Raw genomic sequence first — 20,555 nt, 5'->3', positions numbered from 1 at the left:
TAATTTGTCTCTGCAGTACACTGGTCTTTAGATGGCAGTCATACTTGAGGACTTATTTTTGAAGAAATAAAACCAAGAAGTTGTATTAATACTTTCACCTTAATTTAGATAATCAAATCTTATCCTTTAAGCCTGAGCTGAATGCTATAATGGAATGAATATGGGGGGATTTGGAAGATGACTATATTTTACACTGGGACAAATGCAAGAAATTTGTACCCAAGGGACAGACAGTGGCAGTCTTAAAGACATGGCTCCCAAATTATTGACACTCCTCCTATTGACAGTTGGGATCTATGTTGCTGCCTCAAATACAGGCTCTGTGATAACACGTCCAACAGAGTAAGGAAGAAGCAGTGGTCTGTCAGTGTCCAGATCTAGGCCTTAACAAATGAGTCACTTTCATTTTCTGTTCCTTGGATGCACATTCTTGGAAAAGATAATGTATTGTGAGGAAGTCAGGCATCCCTTGGCTAGGCCTACTTAGATAGGCCACATGTAGAAAAATCAAGGCCTCTGTCCACCAGTCCTGGTGATCTTTCAAGTCAAGTCAGTGCCAACTTGCCAGCAATGTGACCATGTATCTTTTTTTTTTTTTTTAACTTTTATTTAATGAATATAAATTTCCAAAGTACAGCTTATGGATTACAATGGCTTACCCCCCATAATGTCCCTCCCACCTGCAACCCTCCCCTTTCCCACTCCCTCTCCCCTTCCATTCACATCAAGATTTATTTTCAATTCTCTTTATATACAGAAGATCAGTTTAGCATACATTAAGTAAAGATTTCAACAGTTTGCTCCCACGCAGAAACATAAAGTGAAAAATACTGTTTGAGTACTAGTTAGAGCATTAAATTTCAATGTACAGTACACTAAGGAAAAAGATCCTACATGAGGAGTAAGTGCACAGTGACTCCTGTTGTTGACTTAACAAATTGACACTCTTGTTTATGGCCTCAGTAATCACCCTAGGCTCTTGTCATGAGCTGCCAAGGCTATGGAAGCCCCCTGAGTTCACTGACTCTGATCATATTTAGACAAGGCCATGGTCAAAGTGGAAGTTCTCTCCTCCCTTCAGAGAAAGGTACCTCCTTCTTTGATGACCCGTTCTTTCCACTGGGATCTCACTCGTGGAGATCTTTCTTGTAAGTAGAATTTGCAGCTCCAGGCTGAGCTGCCTCAACTGGTGGTACAGGGAACAGACACAAATCTTCCCCAATAGATCCTGCCCATATTACATAATAATGAGTTAAATGACTGTTTTTGTTGTTAGCTATTAAGTTGTAAGATAGCTATGCAGCAACAGATAACTGTTACATTAGATTTTCACATTTCCATATTTCTTCTATTGGAGAAAAGATGCTCTTTTCCACAGTGCTTACTATATAAAATGAAAATTACTGTAGTAGGCAATACCCAAGATACTCCTAACAATACCTGTCAATTGGCATTAATGTTCTTCTGATTTTCCTTGCCTTGAATAGGAACTGTTTCTAGTGACTTGCTTCTAATGAAAGAATACAGTAAAGGTATTGTAATATCACTTCAGATATTAGGTCATAAACTTTGACTTCGGTCTCTCTTTCTCATTACTATACATCCTTTGCTCATTCTAAGAGAAAAAGCTGCCACACTGTAATTTGCTTTATGGGGAGGCCCATGTGGCAAGGAACTCTGAGGTAGGCCTACCCACAGCCACCCCTTGAATGATCTCAGAAGCTGAGATCACCACAGCCTTGGCAGACAACAAACTGTAGTATTCTGAGATACTCAGGGCCAGAAAATTCAGCTAAATGGCACTCATATTTCTGACTCACAGATACTAAGACATAATAATCTTTCCTATTTTATGCCACTAAGTTTTAGAGCAATTTAATATGCGGCAATATATAACTAAGGGTTACCAATATTATTGTCAAATCTAATACACTCATTCAATAAATGTTTAAGTCATTATTTTTCCATTCAGAAATTATTTACTGAATGGCTACAATGTACAGGCACTATAAAGTCCTTGCTTTCACAAAAGTTCTATTTTACTGAGAGATAAAGACTGTAAACTTATTAGAAAAAATTACACAGTGTTTAAGCACATTATAGAGAATTAAAACATGATAGTAATATGATGTGATAGAGACATGTTAGAAAAAACATGAGAAATAAAGATGAAAAAATATAGTCTTTATCCTACAGAATAGAAACCAATAAAGAAGACATAAAGCTGAAGCTCCATGTGGCACCTAAAGAATGGATTATATATCATGTATAAGGGGAAAATGATTTATTGAAGTTAGTTTTAACAAAGGATGAAGCTGTTAAATCATGCATTGAAAGTTGTTAGATTTTTATAAAAGTTAGAATTTTTAAAAAGGTAATATTTATTTTGTGCTTACTATGTTCCGCTAACTGTGAGAAGTTTTTGGTATGTACCATCTCACATATTCTTCAAAATAATCTTCAGAAGTAGGTACTACTGTAATTTCTATTTCAAAGAGGTAAAAATGGAGTCAAAGGTAGTAGATTGCCCAAATCACAGAGCTAGTAAATGGCAGATCCAGAATATAAAATTAAGTAACCTGGTCTATAGTCCATTTGTTTGCATCAATACCACCTTCAGTTTATTTTATATTTCTATGATAATTTACATACACAATCTGTAACTCAACAGGAGACAATTATTGTGAATTAAAATAATGGTGGGGAAATGAGGTTTAAAATAAGCTTATTTAACTCATCTTAAGGATTTTTTAAATAAGTGTTAGTAAATTTGATTCCAGATGTGGCTTTAAATATAATCCCTTTTCAATAATTCATCCCATATTGTTTATGAGAGATAAAGAAGTAAAAGAGAACATGAAAAGGGTTTTCATTTGTTCATTCACTGGCTAAGTGCTAGGGACACTAAAAAATAATACAATTCTGTATACAAGAGCTTGTGCTAGTTGAAACAGGAAATAGACAATAAGAAACAGCTACAAGACTGTACAGCAAGCTTTCCTATACTAACAAGCATTGTGACAGTGGACATAGAGGTGGGATACAATAAATTCAGGTTGTGAAACAACGCAAGGGTCAGAAAAGGTTTTCTGGTGGAGAAAATGCTTGAGGCAAGTCTTCAGAGGTAGGTAAACATATAATAAGTTTTAATTTGCAAATAGGTCCTGGAAAGAAAGACAATAGAAAAAGAAAGCACCATTAATGAGACCAGGGTGACAGAACTGAAATGAGGGATTAACTAAGGACCAGCCCATTAATTTGTGGGGTAGTTAAACTAATGGATATATTATCTGGAAAGAAATGATAAAAATAAATTAAGATTTAGGCAAAAATGCTATTTTAAAAAGACATTAAAAATGAAGCAAAATCTTAAGTGTACATTATAGTATTCTTAACAATATGCTATATGTTGCATGATAGATAGATCTCCAAAACTTACTAATCTTGTACAGCAAACTTCATAACTTGTTAGCTTTGGATGTAAAGCAATATTGATCTCTTAGATAAAGTAGAGAAATATCCCCAGTTGCCTACAGTTGGTATTATTTCTTCCTTAAACATGTTAGATTTCACCAGTGAATTCCAAGCACTCTCATTGTAGAAAGGCTTTAAAAAAAAAAAAAAAGATTTATTTATTTACTTGAAAGTCAGAGTCAACACAGAGACAGAGGAGAGGCAGAGAGAGAAAGAGAGGTCTTCCATCCTCTGGTTCACTCCCCAGATGGCCACAACGGCCGGAGCTGTGCCAATCCAAAGCCAGGAGCTTCTTCCAGGTCTCCCACATGGGTGCAGGGGCCCAAGGACTTGGGCCATCTTCCACTGTTTTTCCAGGTCATAGCAGAGAGCTGGAGCAGAAGTGGAGCAGCGGGAACATGAATGGCAGCAGTAGATTACCTGCTATGCCACAGCGCCAGCCCCCTGTAGAAAGGCTTTAACAACCAATTCAGCTATGCCAGTGGACACAGGTAGGTTGATTAGGCTATTTCTTTTTGAATGAGCTCTGGTAGCAAGTTTCTTTGAAGAAATTTGTATAAGTCACATCTAAGTTACTGAATTTATGGGCATCAAGTTGTTGAATAATATTCTCTTATTAATTTAATGTTTGTAGGAACTGCAGTGATACCTCCTTTCTTACTCCTGATCCTGGTAGTTTTTGACTTCTATTTTCTGAACTCTGTTTTGGATTAACTGAGTAAAGATGGTTCCATCTCATGTCCTATACTATTTCATGATGTAGACATCTCTTGTTATTTTTATTGGTTGCTTTAGTGTTTATAACATACATCTTTAACTTACTACATTCCAGTTTTAAGAATAAAAGTTCTGGGGCTGGTGTTGTGGCATAGCAGGTAAAGCTGGCATCTCATTTGGGTGCCAGTTTGAGTCCTGGTTGCCCACTTTGATCTAGTTCCCTGCTAGTGGACTGGGAAAAGCAGTGGAAAATGGTCCAAGTTTTTGCACCACTGCCACCAGATGAAGCTCCTGGCTTTGGCTTGGTTCAACCCTGGCCATTGTGGCCACTTGGAGTGTGAACCAATGGGTGGAAGATCTCCCTCATTCTCTCTGTAACTTTCAAATAAATAATTCCTTAAAAAAAATAGAGTAAAGTTTCAGCATAGTATTAAAGACTTACTGTAGTATATATTCTATTTTCTATTTACTAAATTAATGAAAAAAGAACAAGTAGGGGGCTGGTGCTGTGACATAGCAGCTAAAGCTGCCGCCTGCAGTGCCGCATCCCATATGGGTGCCGCTTCAATTCCCAACTGCTCTACTTCCGATCCATCTCTCTGCTATGGCCTGGAAAGCAGTGGAAAATGGCCCAAATCCTTGGGCCCCTGCACCCCCATGGGAGACCTGTAGGGGGCTCTGGCTCCTGGCTTTGGATCAGAGCAGCTCCTTCAGTTATGGCCATTTGGGGAGTGAACAAGCGGATGGAAGACCCCCATCCCCCACCCCTCCTTCTCTGTGTAACTCTGATTTCCAAATAAATAGATATTTTTTTTAAAAAGAACAAGTAGAAAACTAAGCACTGAGATATTAAAATCTGATTTAAATATAGTATCAATATAGTATCATGGCAAGATGACAGTAGTAAGTCAGGAAAACTAAAGGAGAATCCCAACAGACTAGAAATTCTGGGTATATGCAGGTCACTTTGTTCTTACATTAACCAGTAGTAGCTGATTTAATAAGCATGTGCAATCAACTTTTGATAATAAGGAAAGCTATCGATGAAAGGATGGGAGAATTCCATTCCAGTATCTGGCTGGCCTGTGGAAACAGTATTTAGTCCTTGGGCCCCTGCACCTGTGTGGGAGACCTGAAAGAAGCTCCTGGCTTCAGATGGTGCAGCTCTGGCTGTTGCGGCCACCTGGGGAGTGAGCCATCGGATGGATGACCTCTCTCTCTGCCTCTCCTCTTTCTGTGTAACTCTGACTTCCAAATAAATAAATAAATCTTTAAAAAAACAGTGTCTTTAAAAAAAAAAGAAAATAATTTAATGTTAAGCTGTTCATTTTATTCAAGCGTTTGTGCCAAAATGCTACCCAGGTGGTTAACAATAGAAGCAAAACAAGAAAACAAGTTTGCCAATTGTCTTTTGCATTTTGTTAGTATCACATAGAAACCTCTTTAATCATCCTATTCCCAGGCCCTAAGTGCCTGTTACTGAAATGAATACAGTAACCTATATGATTATCCCTACTTCTTTAAATTAAATTTGCACAATGAATGCTCTAAAAAGTGCTGTTTTCACAACGAAATTCTTTTAAAGTAACAATAACAAAGCCACTAATATCTGTAGGGTTGCAAGGACTTTACCCATGATTTAATTCTAATAACTCCATGAGGTAGATACTATTATTATCCTCATTCTTCAAATGAGAAAAGCAAACCTCAGAGATATTTTATTTAACTTGTTAAGGTTACATGGCTTGGGATCAGCAGTGTGGTGTAGTGAGTGAAGCTACTGCCTGCAGTGCCGGCATCCGATGTGGGCGCCAGTTCGAGTCCTGGCTGCTCCACTTCCGATCCAGCTCTCTGCTATGGCCTGGGAAAGCAGTGGAGGATGGCCCAAGTCCTTGGGACCTTGCACCTGTGTAGGAGACCCAGAGAAAGCTCCTGGCTCCTGGCTTCAGATCAGCCCAGCTCTGGCCATTGAGGCCAACTGGGGAGTGAACCAGTGGATGGAGGGCCTCTGTCTCTCTGACTACTCTCTGTGTGTAACTCTGAGTTTCAAATAAATTAATAAATCTTTATAAAAAAATAAAGCTTACCCTGTTACTATGTGGCAGAAGAAATTCAAATAAGTATATTCCAGAGGCAACATTAATCATTTTGTGGTATTATTTCTACATAAAATATCCTACCTTATTGCCTACAACAGTTAATACAAACTCATATCTTTAAGTATCTTAAAATTCAACTCAACATTCATTTCACAATACTTCCTCATGTTTTAGTCCTACTGGAATTCCTGTTTCCTTCCATATTTCATGTTCTTACATCATCAATAGTTTCCTCTTCTATTTCAACAACAATTAGTCTGAATCATTTTATGTTTTGCCTTATACAGCATATAGTTGAATCTTAAAGAAATACACCCTCAAGAATATTTATATTTCAAATAAGTGAATTTAAATCATTTCCATATATCATCAGATCTGCCCAGATTCAAATGCCGACTCTGCAACCCTCTGCTCCATAACGCTGGTTGTTTAACACCCCTCTTCTTCAAGTTCATCACAGTAAAATGGAGGTAAGAGTAACATCCCTGGTAGTGTTACTGTGGTGATTAAATGAGTTAAGTAACAGAACGTTCTTAACATTCTTTCCTCCTGGCTCCACTACCACAATGACTAGTGATTGATATATTTACTTCAAATTATAAAGTTTGTTGTATAAACTGAGATTATATTTCAAGGTATAGGAAAAGGAAAACAAGGATGTAGTATAAGATTTAAGAGAGACTAACAGAGTGCCACTATGAACAGAGGACCTGATCCAGAGCCAAAATAAAGATAGATTTCTCCATATAGGTAATGACTAGATAGCTAGATAGATAATATAAACATATCCTAGAGACAAGTTTAAGCTCCTGCTTCAAGCTGACTTAATGGTAACAACTGGAATACTCTTCCAGTTACACGACTCAATAAGTTCCTATAAGGCTTACACCAGTTTGCCATGGGTTTTTGCTACTATAACTACAAGATTCCTTAAAAACACATGATGAAAGGGCCATTTAGAAAAAAACCTGCATATTGTTAATACTGACTTACCTTTTGGTTTAATAAAGCACTTGCCAACTTCTGTACTTCTGAACTCAATAAGGTAGTTCCTCTGATGACTTTGCTGAGAGCGGCAAGAGACTGATGAACACTTTGTATTAAACGGATGGCATTGAATTGTTCAAGAATAATGAATGATAATATTGGAGATCCTTGTCGATCATTAGGTGGAAATACTTTCTGATGAATCAGGTTTGAATTCTAAAAGAAAAATATATCCTATTTACTGCAAACACAAATCACTGATAAACTTCAAGAGTTATTAAACATTTTGTCATTTATTTATTTACTTTACTTACTTGAAAGACAGAGAGACAGATGGAGAGGGATTTTTCATGCACTGGTTCATTCCTCAAATGCCCCCAACAGCCAGGTGTGGTCGAGACCAAAACCAGGTGCCCAGAACTCTGAGTCTCCCGTGTGTGTGTGCCAAGGACCCAAGTAATTTACCACCATCTATTGCCTCCTCAGTGCACATTAACAGAACCCTGGACTGAGAATCAAGTAGCTGAGACTCCAATCAGGCACTGTGATAGAAGTTGCAGGCATCTCAAGTAGGGACTTAACTGCTGTACCACATGACCATCCTTTGAAATTGATTTGCAATATTTTATGAATGGCCAATTTATAAAATCTGCAAATACACAGGAAAGTAATTCTGGAGCTCACCAATATGTGAAGTGGTATAGTAAATCAGAGTTCAGAGGCAATAATCAGCATTGTAGGACAATAAAGTGGGGAAAAAACCAGCACCCAGTAAACCAATGTAAAGAGAACAGTTACACTGCCACTCCACCTCCACAAAGAGGAGCAAAGATCATAGTTTTGAAATAAAATGTGAATGGCCAATGTGTACAGTAGAAAACTAAAGATCTTGAACTCAAGATCCATGAATATTATCTTTTTATTTATTCCTATATCTATATTTTGACAAAAGCTATGATATGCAGAAATTGTGGAGTTTCTTATAACATTACCAAAAGTGGAGGTGGACCCCATTTGTTTTAAAATATTTCATGTGATCAAGAGGAAAAAATCATTCACTTTGAATAGTATTCTAAAAAGTACGAAAGAACCATCAAGAGACAAATCTGGGAAGTTTTCTTTTCTTATTTCTCATCCATTATCCTAGTTTCTCTGTGTATTCTGCTTACAATCCTAGTTAAAGATGACGTTTCTTTTGTTGTTGTTCTGCTTGCCACTTTCACATAGTATATAAACCCCCAACACTCCACCCCCCTTTTCTCTGTCTCTATTTATTTGAAAGTAAGAGTTACACAGAGAGCGCTACGGACAGAGATCTTCCATCTGCTGGTTCATGCCCCAGATGGCCACAGCGGAGCCAGGAGCTTCCTCGGGGTCTCCCATGTGGGTGCTGGGGCCCAAACACTTGGGCCATGCTGCTCTTTCCAGGCCATTAGCAGGGAGCTGGATTGGAAGTCACGCAAGTTTCTAGATTCTGTTGGCCTCAAACTCTACCCCTGTTCCTTGGCTCTGGTTGAGGCAGTTGCTTCCTGAAAATATCTAGTCATCTCCCTGTTCCTTTTTGACGTTTTTAGCTCTCCCAACACTTGTGTAACCAATTCCCTGCATTTCATTTGTTAAAATACTCAGCATGTTTTCTGTTTTGCTGACTGGAACTCCACAAACAAAAAGTGAGTCATTGCTAATTACTTAACCCTCATTATGAAAAGCAACAAAACATACCAATTTTTGAAGCATGGTGTATGGAGGGGAAAAATCTTTCCTGAGAACTAAATGAAAGGGAAATCTTTCACCTGGGACTTATCGTAACAGGGATTATATTTGTAGAGCTTCAGAAGTTTCAGAAAGCACAAAAAAAGCTCTAAGCACAAATCAGAAATACTTTCATCCAACAAAGGTTATATTACACATAGGTTCCCTACCTTAAAGTTTCTAAAGGCTGGATATAATAATTAAATTTTATGACTAACTTTAATTAAAAGGAAAGAACATTGGAGAAGACTTAGAGAAAGAAATGATCAATTTTAGTGTTTTTTGTTAAAGAATAAAATACTATTGTCAAGGGTTTTCTTTAGCAATCTAGATTTTAGTCTTATTTAACTTCAGTGCATTAAATGTGATTGAGCACGTCAGTGTCTTCAAGTTTAATTTGATAGATACACAAGTTGACTTGCCAATCAAGACAAAGAACTACAGTTACTGGTTCAATTCTTGTTCAGAAAAAAAGTCTACCACTTATGTTTTGCTCAACAAAATTTGATGAAAATTTGCTCAAAAACAATTTGATGAATCTATCAGATTGTTTTATGTACACATCTCAGCATATGAAAATTTACGTGTGAATTAATGGAAGTGGTGGGACTGACACAAGGTAGATGTAAACTGGTCAGAATGTAATTCTTAATAGTTATCACCTACCAGGTTATTAAAAATTGCTAGGTGGCAGCTGGTATGTAATAAAAATCTTAAAGTACTGCCCTTTCAAATGTGTATATGCAGAATATTAAATAAGATTATACTCATTGTGTGTTACACTTTTAAGTATTTTGCAAGTCATTTTTTTAAACTTATTGAGCTTTCAGAACAAAATCAGGAAAATGACACAAAGGAGATATTTAATTGTGCATCTGGACAATAATATCACGAACAGGCAACATAAAACGTGGAAAGTTTTAATTATATTATGTATATTTTATATATTCTGAAAAAGACAGTCACTAAAAAAGTCAGCCCTCAAGCACAGAGGCCCAAATTAATAAAAATATTGAATACAGCAATATCACGAATAGTATTAGGGCTTTTATAACAAACTTTAATCCATTTTTAATAAATAACAATGTTTAATCCTTAAAGAATCCATGTGTTATGCAATGTTTTCATGCATTTATTATTATTCTGATATAGCTTTTGATTCTTCTCTTATATTACACTGTCATAATAGTTAATAAAATTCCCCTCACCTTGCTATTAAATTTCTTGTTAATTGGTTTTCAGCCCCCTAGTATCATCTTAATCTAACATACTGTTTATACTACTGCTAATTTTGTCTTTTTCTTTTTAAGATTTATTTATTTGAAAGGCAGAGTTACAGAGAAGCAGAGGCACAGAGAGAGGTCTTCCATCTGCTGGTGCATTCTCTAAATGGCTGCAACAGCCAAAGCTGGGCTGACCCAAAACCAGGAGCCAGGAGCTTCTTCCAGGTCTCCTATGTGGGTGCAGGGGCTCAAAGACTTGAGACATCTAGTGCTGCTTTCCCAGGCACATTAGCAGAGAGCTGGATCCGAAGTGGAGCAGCCAGGACTCGAACCAGTGCCCATATGGAGTACAGGCGCTGCAGGCCGGGGCTTTAACCCACTGTGCCACAATGTCCCCTGCTAATTTTGTCTTAATAGAACACAAATCTTTTCATATCACCTCCCTACCTCCTTATTAATTTTGTTGCATCCCTACTGTCTAAATTATGACCAAAAAAAAAAAAAAACCCTTTCTGACTTGATCTTAATAATCTTTTTTTTCAACCTACATTCAGGTTAGAGTAACAAACACACTTTTCCTTCTCCCTAGAATACCATTCCACCTTTTAGAGAATGGGGAGGGGACCTAGAGAATGTCTTATTCCTCATTTAACCTCCAAATAAAAAAAAAAAAAGCAATTTTCCTTAACTTTTAGTAGACTTGATCATTCCCTCATCTAGGCCTCCCCCCAAAAAAAATGAGGAATGTCTTATTCCTCATTTAACCTCCAAATAAAAAAAAAAAAGCAATTTTCCTTAACTTTTAGTAGACTTGATCATTCCCTCATCTAGGCCTCCCCCAAAAACATTGTAATACTTATATTTTTTGGAAATATTATAATCTCTAGCATAATATCTGTGCTTAGTCATTAGCATGCACTAAAGAGCCTATTGTACAGTAGTCCTTGAATCAATATTTGATGAATGAATGAACATGTGAAAAATTCAAAGAATGGGAAAGGAAGACAGGATATTACTCCTTCTTTTCTTATGAAAAAACCCAAGAAAAAGACCAAGAAAGATTCAGTTAAGGTCCTGCAACTACTTACTGGGATAAAGTTAGGACCTAGAAAGCACCCTGTTTTTTTTGTTTTTGTTTTTGTTTTTTCAATCAAAAACTCACTTATTTTCATTGTTTAAATGTAATTACTCTTTTTAGTTTAATTTAGTTAGTAATTAACCAGAACCTGATAAAAAATAATGCTGAAAATCTCTACAACTGGAATGTTACACTGAGTTTTTGCAATTCATATATATATATTATATATATGTATATATATTATATATAATATATATATATATAGAGAGAGAATTCCTACTTCCTACTCAAGTGCCATACTTTAAGCCGCCTGCTTTGAAACTACTTCTATGGAAATTATTGACGCTATAAAGTGATACTATGAACACTGAGAATTAAAAGCTGAGAAGTCTTCTGGAAAATGAGAATTATTCTCTCTGGCCTTTATTGGCTTAGCATGATATGGGGATTTCAGGAGAAGGAAAGAGCATTTAGAAAATTCTCAGACAGAACCCACCACAGTTTGTTCAAATAACAGTAGGGTCTTTACTATGACAAAGGCTTGGAAGTAAAGTTGGCTATTAGATCAAGTTCTGGGAGAAAAAAAAGTTTTTAGGAAAAATCAATGTGATAAGATTTAAAGGTTGATTTGAATGATGTATATACTAGAAATAGAGTCAAATTTGGAATTTTCTGCAATAATTCATATGAGAAAGAATCTTGATCATGGTAATAACTACAGAAGGAAATAGGACAGAGAAAAAATAATGTATTAAATCAGGATAAACTGCAAGATATTAGATAGATTTAGTTACTATAAATTTAATGTAAAGAACACATAATAAAGAATCAGTATTTATTTTACAAGTAAAAATTAAAATAAAGTTTAAAAACGTATACTTATAGGGGGACAGAACTGTGGTGTAGTAGGCAAAGTGCTGGCATCTCATATGGGTACCAGGTCGAGTTCCGGCTGCTCCACTTCTGATCCAGCTCTCTGCTAACGTGAATAGGAAAGCAGCACTAGATGGCCCAAGTCCATGGGCCCCTGCACCCAAGTGTGAGACACGGAAGAAGCTCCTGACTCCTAGTTTTGGATCAGCTCAGCTCCAGCTGTTGTGGCCATTTGGGGAGTGAACCAATGGATGGAAGACCTCTCTCTTTCTCTCTCTGCCTCTGCCTCTCTGTAAATCTGCCTTACAAGAAAATAATAAATCTAAAAAAAATTAAACTTATTTCTGGACAAAATGGCAAACTATCTGCCACTTCTGAATATTGCGTTTGATCAAACAAGACCACTGAATTCAGAAAATGTCACATTAAGAACATATTTAGGTATCTGTGCATGAGAAGCCAGGATATGGAAATTGCCATGTCTGTGGCCAACCAAGCTAGGAAGAGATTTGGTTACAAAATTTTCTTTTCACATTGCCTTGAAAGGATCATTGTCTACTACATCATTACTTCAGGGCTAAGAAATAGCAATACCAAGCACTAGCCTGAGGTTGCAGGATACTGGCTCTCTCATAACTTGCAGTTCAGTCAGTGTGAGGAAATACACATGGATGGAAAAGCTGGCTTTAGAGTATGAAATACAACAAAGGCATAAACAAAGCAAAGCAAGAGAAAAAACAAGCCCCAAACCCAACGCCTGTAAATAATGCGGTGAAATTTAGAACCAGAGAGAGAATATTCAAGAGGAAATAGATAAAATTACTTACAAAAAAAAATGAATCTTATTAACAAACTACAATAAAAACACCAATGAATAATATTTTCTAGGAGTTACAGAAAAAGAATTGGGAGGCTAAAAATGGGTCTACAGCTGTACTTCAGCATATTACTTAAATGTTAACATGAAATACAAATATTCTCTAATGTAAAAATCATCAGAAATGTTACTGCACAAACAGCATTTTAAAATGTTTTGGAATTGTCTTAAAATTATAAGTTACTCAGGTACCACTGGTTCTTTCAATGATATGCAAATTTCAGAACACTGTGAAAGCAACTAATAGAGTAACATGTTATTTATCTCCTCATTACAAGCAATGCAGAACTATTTTTAGTTGGCTTTAGCCCTCTGATTAAAAGTAAAAACCTGAAGTAACTAAGAAGTCCTACTCCTTAAACAATGTCCTGGGAATCTATTTAGTCTCCCAAGGGCTTAACCCCATTAACCTGTTTTAAGTGAATTCTTGTTTATTTAAACAACAGTTTAAAGTTCTCTTTAATTAGAGAAAAGCAAGGCAGCTAGCCTTACAGAGAAAGACCTAAACATAGGAAAACTTACATACTTGTATATTATTCAATACAAGCAAAGTGACTTCCAGTACACCTTCACCAAAGAATAGGATCATAAATACAGCATACTCCAAGGCTTTTAGAAATGAAGAGCTTTGAGAGTGGACAGGGTGAGGTGAAGCCAGGGATGTAGACAGAATATTCAGGACTACCAATATTGACTTGGATCCTAACTATAAGTTTATGCTAAGTGTTAATGAAGTTACTAGAATGTGCTGAACTGTTTATGTCCATCTCTGCTTGAAAGGAATGGGGAAGAATTACCTCCAGCTTCTGAAAAAAACAAAACAAAACAAAAAAAACCCTCACATGATATCAGAGTAACTGCTCCTTCAGGATACGGAAGAAAAAAATTCACTATTTGTGTTTTCTGTATTCCTAACAAGTTGCTGTAGATTAAGAATTAATCTAAGACTAATTTCATGTTTATGTTGACTACGGCAGTGTTTAACTTAATGGTGTTTTCCTCCAACACCTGTAATCAAAATTTTAAAAGTATTTATTCAATAAGAATATTAAATTCTAGTTAATATTGTTTTATTAGTCTTTCTGTTATAGAATGTTACTTTCTAAAAAACACTACAGCAAATCCCTATCAGAGACAGTAAGATAGAACGATGAGTTCAAGCAGACCTTCCTGAGATCTTGATTTTGCTACCTATTCAAAGGTAAATTAACCAAACATTATTTTCCAATAATAACAAAAAGTGTTGATAAAAACAACCATAAATCTAACAAGCTGAATACCTATTTCATGCCAGGCACTATCATAACTATTTTGTTATGACAATGTTATTAATGACAATGTTAAAAAGTAAAAGTATTCTTATACCAACAATTATTTTTATAGCTTACTATATTCTAATAGGAAGACAGAATAAACTATTAATAATAAATGGTTTTGCCAAAATATTGAAAGAATTACATTTTTAGTTTTAGCAATAATTAGTGAAATGACAGTTTTTATATATATTCAATTTTTTTCCTTTGAAAAAAGTAAAATGAAATTGTAAAAAAAAAAACAAAGAAAGGAGGATGGTGCTGTGGCATAGCAGGTTTAGCCACTTTCTGCAGTGCCGGCATCCCATATGGGCACTGGTTTCAGTTAAGGCTCTGATCCAGCTCCATGCTAGTGTGCCTAGGAAGGCAGCGGAAGATACCCCAAGTGCTTGGACCCCTGCATCCATGTGAGACCTCTGGAGGAAGCTCCTGCCTCTTGGTTTCAGCCTGGCCCAGCCCCAGCCTTTGCAGCCATTTGGGGAATGAAGGAGAGAATGGAAGATCGGTCTTTCTGTCTCTCCCTCTTTCTATGTCTTACTCTGCCTTTCAAATAAATCAATCTTTAAAAAAGAAAAGAACTAGGCTTCTATCTTATAAGTGACTTGATCAAATTGTGAGTAGATGTTCCATGTTTCTGATGTATAAAAGCTATTTTAAAACTTCTGATACATAAAGTATTCTTTAAAACTTCCTTTCAGGGGCCAGAGTTACAGTACAGAGGGTTAAGCCACTGCCTGTAATGTTAGCATCCCATATGAGAGCCAGTTCAAGTCCCACTTCAACTCCAGCTCACCACTAATTTGCCTGGGAAGGCAGGAGAAGAGGGCCCAATGGCCACCCACGTGGGAGTCCTGGATGGAATTCCAAGCTCCTGGTTTCTGCCTGGCCTAGTCCATTGTGGACAAGATCTCTCTCCCTCCCTCCCCCTCCCCTCTCCTGGCTGCCTCTTTTTTAAAAATGTTTCTTTTCAGAATCTATTGCTTTAACAGAAAAATGATTTTAAAAAGTACCTAACTGTAATAATTATTGCAATTGTGAAATGCATTTTTAAAAACTCATGTCTGATAAAGTAGTATATACATATCCTAAAATAAACACACAAATGTATATAATGAAATATTGCATATTTGAAACAGAATAGCAAAACACTTAAATATCTAGAACTTATACATTAATCATTTGTCAAAATAATGATCATTACTCTTGCTAGTAATTTAAAACAATTCCATTAGTATTCAATAGAAAACTTCCTTAATGTGCAATTTAATTAAAATTCTAAAGTGACCCAATATATTAAACTACATTTATTTGTCTAGAACTATTTTAACCTAATTAGGAAATGCATCTTTCTTAATTATGCCTTTGAGACAAGTACTAGAAAAATTGTGCTATTCTTAAAAGGATACCAAATTACAACAATATAGAGACCACTAAACTAGTTTATCCTAATATCTTTAAAGTCTCAGTTAAAAATAGTCAATATTTATTGAATACTGAGCATGTGTTAGGCACATGCTTTACAATTATTAAGTAATCTAGTCATTGTAACAATTTATCATAATATTCAATTCTCAGAGCAGACAATCTGGCAGTGAGATGAAATAGAATGAGCTAAATCTTATGTAGAAGAGGTAGAGTTAGAATTTCAAATCTCACAGTGGACTTCCATGTTCTATGCTTTATTACATTATACTGCACTAAGGATGAATGGTAAAAATACCTTCTTTCTATTCTGTTTTAAAAATGTTCCGTATTATTTTCCATTCAGATATAGTTTATCACTTTATATTTATAATCATATTAAAGTAAAATACGGAAAATATTTTTCTTATAGTAGAAAAAATAAAAGTGGGAAGACAGGAGACCCAGATGAAGTCCCTGGCTCCAAGCTTCAGCCTGGTACAGCCCTGGCCTTTGCAGTCATCTGGGGAGTAATCAGGGGATGGTAGCGCTCTTTCTCTCTTTCAAATATATAAATGAATAAATAAATATTTTTAAAAGTTAAAGGATTGTGGTGTTAAATCTCTTTAGTTCGGCATCCTCAATTCCCCTCCTTTGGTGGTTTAAGGTACAAACTAGAAATCAAAATTGCCTACCTGAACAATAAGTCAAACTCACACTTTCCCAGTTCCAAATGAATAAACAAGTATATTTTTAGTCTTTACCTGAATATTAAGTACTTACTGTATTTTTAATACTTTTAAAAAAAATGTATTTGACAGAGTTATAGGCATTGAGAGAGAGAGACAGAGAGAAAGGTCTTCCTTCCATTGGTTCACCCCTCAAATGGCTGCGCTGATCTGAAGCCAGGAGCCAGGTGCTTCTTCCTGGTCTCCCATATCGGATGCCACTGCCACAGGCAGAGGATTAACCAAGTGAGCCATGGCGCCGGCCCCCAGTACTTACTGTATTTTTAGGAGTTCCTAAGTTACTGAAATTAAAAGGAATCTGAGTTCAATTTCTATGTTTTACATAAGATTTTGAGACTCTCCAGAAACTTCCTATTATTAAGTAAAATGCAAAATTTCAACACTTTTTTTACTTTCAAATCTAAAATACTCTACAACTGAAAAAAGATAATTATAATTATTTAATCATGAATCATGTCTGGCTTCAGAAGGACAGATTCCAGGTGGAGAGTCTGGGTAGTACGCTGTCTTCTATCATTTCCCTGAAGTAAGAGACACTGCTTTTCCCCTGCAGTACCTCTGGATGCAGTTCTGACCTCTACTGCGCCACCGCAGTAATAAGTGTGTGTGTCTCCCTCTCTCCAGCTGGCTCTATGGAACTGCTGGGGGTGAAATTCCATCATGCAAGACATAAGGGAGGCAGACCAGAACAGCATGATAGAGATTGGGTAAACTAAATTAGAACCATAACTCATGAAAGTGAACAAGAATTTACATTCTGAACCTAAACAAACTGGTTATCTTGTTAGATAAGAAAAAGATTTAAACAGGAAACAGGATTTCATAGATGCTTAAAATGTTCATGGTATTGTCCAGATTTACTCATTACACCAAGAACCAGTAAAGAATCAACCTTAATTCAATTTAAAAATATAATAAAAAGTTGCAAGCACCAACATGACATAAAAGTTGCAATTATCAAACAAGGATTATAAAGTAGCTATCATAAAAATGTTCCAATGAGAAATTATGAAAATACTGTAACAAATAAGTCAGGAATCAAATAGTTGTCCTGACTTTAAGACATCATCACAATAAAACTGCTTCTTTCACTGTGCCTCTTACTTCCTTTATTTTGTTAGTTGGGCCTTGTATTATTTAGCCCTCTTGCTCAGAATTTTTAAATTCCTGGAATCCCCTGAAGTTGTTGAAATTCTGACCTTTTGAAATTTAAGTACAGGGGACAGCACTGTGGCATAGTGGGTAAAGTCATCACCTGCAGTGCCAGTTCGATTCCCGGCTGCTCCACTTCTGATTCAGCTCCCTGTTAATGCACCTAGGAAAGCAGCAGACAATGGTCCAAGTCCTTGGGCCCCTGTACCCACATGGTAGACCCAGAAGAAGCTCCTGGGTTTGGATTGTCTAAGCTCTGGCCATCGTGGCATAAACCAGCAGATGGAAGATATCACTCTCTGTCTCTCTGCCTCTGCCTCTCTGTAACTCTGCCTTTCAAAGAAATCTTTTAAAAAAAATTAAGTACATGTATTCATGTACTAAGTTAGATCCTTTATATATATTACTAACAGCAGCAACATTACGGAAGGTTAATACTTAAGAAAAATTAAATTACATATTTGGTTTTCTTTAGCATCTTTCCTTCATTTTCTGTTAAGTATCTAGAATAGCCAGGAATCTGCATTTTTTCTAGCAACATATAGAGCTTTAAGGTTTTCATATTGGAAACAAGATTCCCAATTAAGCTGAGAAGTCATAATGCCGCCTCCATTAAGTTTTTATGAGTCTGTGAAAATAAAAGAATGTCTACTGTCACAATAACCCTGTTTTTTACCTTTTACATAATAGTTGATCCCCTCAAAAAATGTAAAACAGCAAAAATATCTACTAAATTAGTTGCAAAATTATTTTAGATGTTATAAATTATTAGTATAAGTTGATTAGGTAGACTTAATTTATATTCTCCAATGCCTTTATTCACTAGAAACATTTCAGGACCTCTGTTTCCTAGTTTCAACATAATAACAGCCAAATAGCACACAAAAGAAACATTAGGATGCAATATTCTCTGTATTTATTGCTGTAACAGTATGTCCAAAGTCCTCCTGCCTGTTACTGTTCAGGGTCTGTCTCTTCCCAGATCTTAATATTTTCTCAAAAGTGAAGATTATAAATCATTTTTATGCTTTAAATTTCATGTATTTTGGGTTACTTAAAAATTGTTTGTTATAAATGCCTCCTTTCAACTCCATTTAGATACTGTTTGACTCAAATTTTGAACACCAGTTTTTCTTTTTGCAATTATCCCTAAATAGGAAAATGCTAAAATTCTAGCTGTTGTTAAAAGGAATGCAGGTTAACAACATAACTACCAACATTTCCCTAAAGACTCTGAAGTTTTAGAAAGAATAAACTAAGATCACACATTTTAGATAAATAATTCACCTGTGATAAGATTTCTAGTTAAGTATTAATCTCAACACTCAGTAGCAGGTTAGTAGTTGTTATATTTTGAGTTTTTCAGAACTGCAAGATAAACATTCTTTTGGTTAAAATAATAAATGCCAGAAGAGCCCCTCTCAGGTCACTAATAAAAAACTCCAAATATAACAGATTTTCTTTTATATTAGTAATTCCAATTAAAAGGAACCAGAGGGATAAAGAGGTTGAGTGTGAAGGAAGCTGCTTCAAAACAAAATATTCTGGCATATTTACCTTTTTTGTTGACAACAACAGATATGAAGACCCTTTTTTGAAAGCCACAGTAATACTTAAAGCATTTTGTGCAAAATAAACTTAATATTGAACCACAACTGTACCGGGTGACAGTGAACTTAAATGATACCTATTACATCATCTACACATTAGATATGTAAGATCAAATTAGGAATAAGGATGTTTACCTACATTGTATACTCTATTTGGTTGAATAAAGAGAAAATACCAAAAGATCAGAAAGCTGACACTGGACTGGCTGAATAAGGTTAAAATGTAACTCTGGAAAGAGCAAAGGAGATAACCAGGACTAGAGTAACAGCTGTGAAAACTGAGAAGAACATTTCATATATTCCAGTTGACTAATAATTAAAATCACACACATAAAAAATAATCACACAGTTGCTGAAATAATGGAATGCTAATTAGCCAGTAGTAAGGCCAGAAAAGAATGGCAAAATTAAGCCCTCAGGGGGTTTCACACTAAGAGAAATACTTATATAAAGTTAGCCTAAATATCTGATAAAAATATTTAAAAAGGGAAAAGCTTTTTTTTTTTTTCCAAAGATTTATGTTATTTATTCGAAAGAGTTACAGAGAGAGGTAGAGACAAAGAGGGGTCTTCCATCTGCTGGTTCACTCCCCAGATGGTCGCAATGGCTGGAGCTACGCCAACCCAAAGCCAGGAGCCAGGAGCTTCTTCCACATCTCCAGCTTGAGTGCAGGGGCCCAAGGACTTGGGCCATCTTCCACTGCTATCCCAGGCCATAGCAGAGAGCTGGATTGGAAGTGCAGCAGCAGGGACTAGAACCGGCACCAATTTGGGATGCCAGCACTGCAGGAGGGAACTTTACCCGATCGCCACAGTGCCGGCCCCTCTTCTCTCTTATTCTAACAGCACCTGTGCTTTCCTAATATCTGCAATAATTTGTAATAATATATTTATGTGCTTCCTTACTTGCTTCATTTTTTGATGTCTCAAAAATGAGTGTAAACTCCATAAAGTAGGTACCATGATTATTCTCTCCACAAGCATCTATAAGGTCTTCAATAAGTTCATGGAAAAATGTGTCTTAGGAAAAAATCATGCCTGAATTTCAAGGTATACTTATTTTCAAACCATATTTTCCATGAATTTTTAAAAGTACCCTCATGAATATAGTTCCTGGTATAAAATACTGAAACATACTAGGTGTTCAAATATTTTTAATAAATGACTGGATACTATAATTATACAAATATATATATAAATAATTAACTTAAAATCTTACTCCAAAATGGTTATTATAAAAAAAAAGAAAAA

General features: G+C 35.9%; 1 protein-coding gene across 6 annotated transcripts in view; it reads right to left on the bottom strand.

The window, feature by feature from the left end:
* Positions 1–20,555, bottom strand: part of DYNC2H1 (dynein cytoplasmic 2 heavy chain 1) — a 365,259-nt gene that overhangs the window by 56,466 nt on the left and 288,238 nt on the right. For 5 of the 6 annotated variants that reach the window (XM_051820199.3, XM_002708539.6, XM_051820207.3 and 2 more), the window contains one exon: positions 7,284–7,493. In XM_051820199.3, coding sequence (XP_051676159.3) covers positions 7,284–7,493 — 210 coding nt within the window. Of the gene's footprint in view, positions 1–3,439; positions 3,607–7,283; positions 7,494–20,555 lie in introns of all 6 variants that reach the window. The other variant, XR_016219689.1, reaches the window with a different exon arrangement.

This window comes from Oryctolagus cuniculus, chromosome 1 (assembly GCF_051225735.1).
Source record: "Oryctolagus cuniculus isolate XC-2025 breed Fujian yellow rabbit chromosome 1, ASM5122573v1, whole genome shotgun sequence".
NCBI classification, from domain to species: domain Eukaryota; kingdom Metazoa; phylum Chordata; class Mammalia; order Lagomorpha; family Leporidae; genus Oryctolagus; species Oryctolagus cuniculus.
Note: the sequence above shows the minus strand (reverse complement) of the source record. Positions and strands in the feature narration are given on the sequence as shown.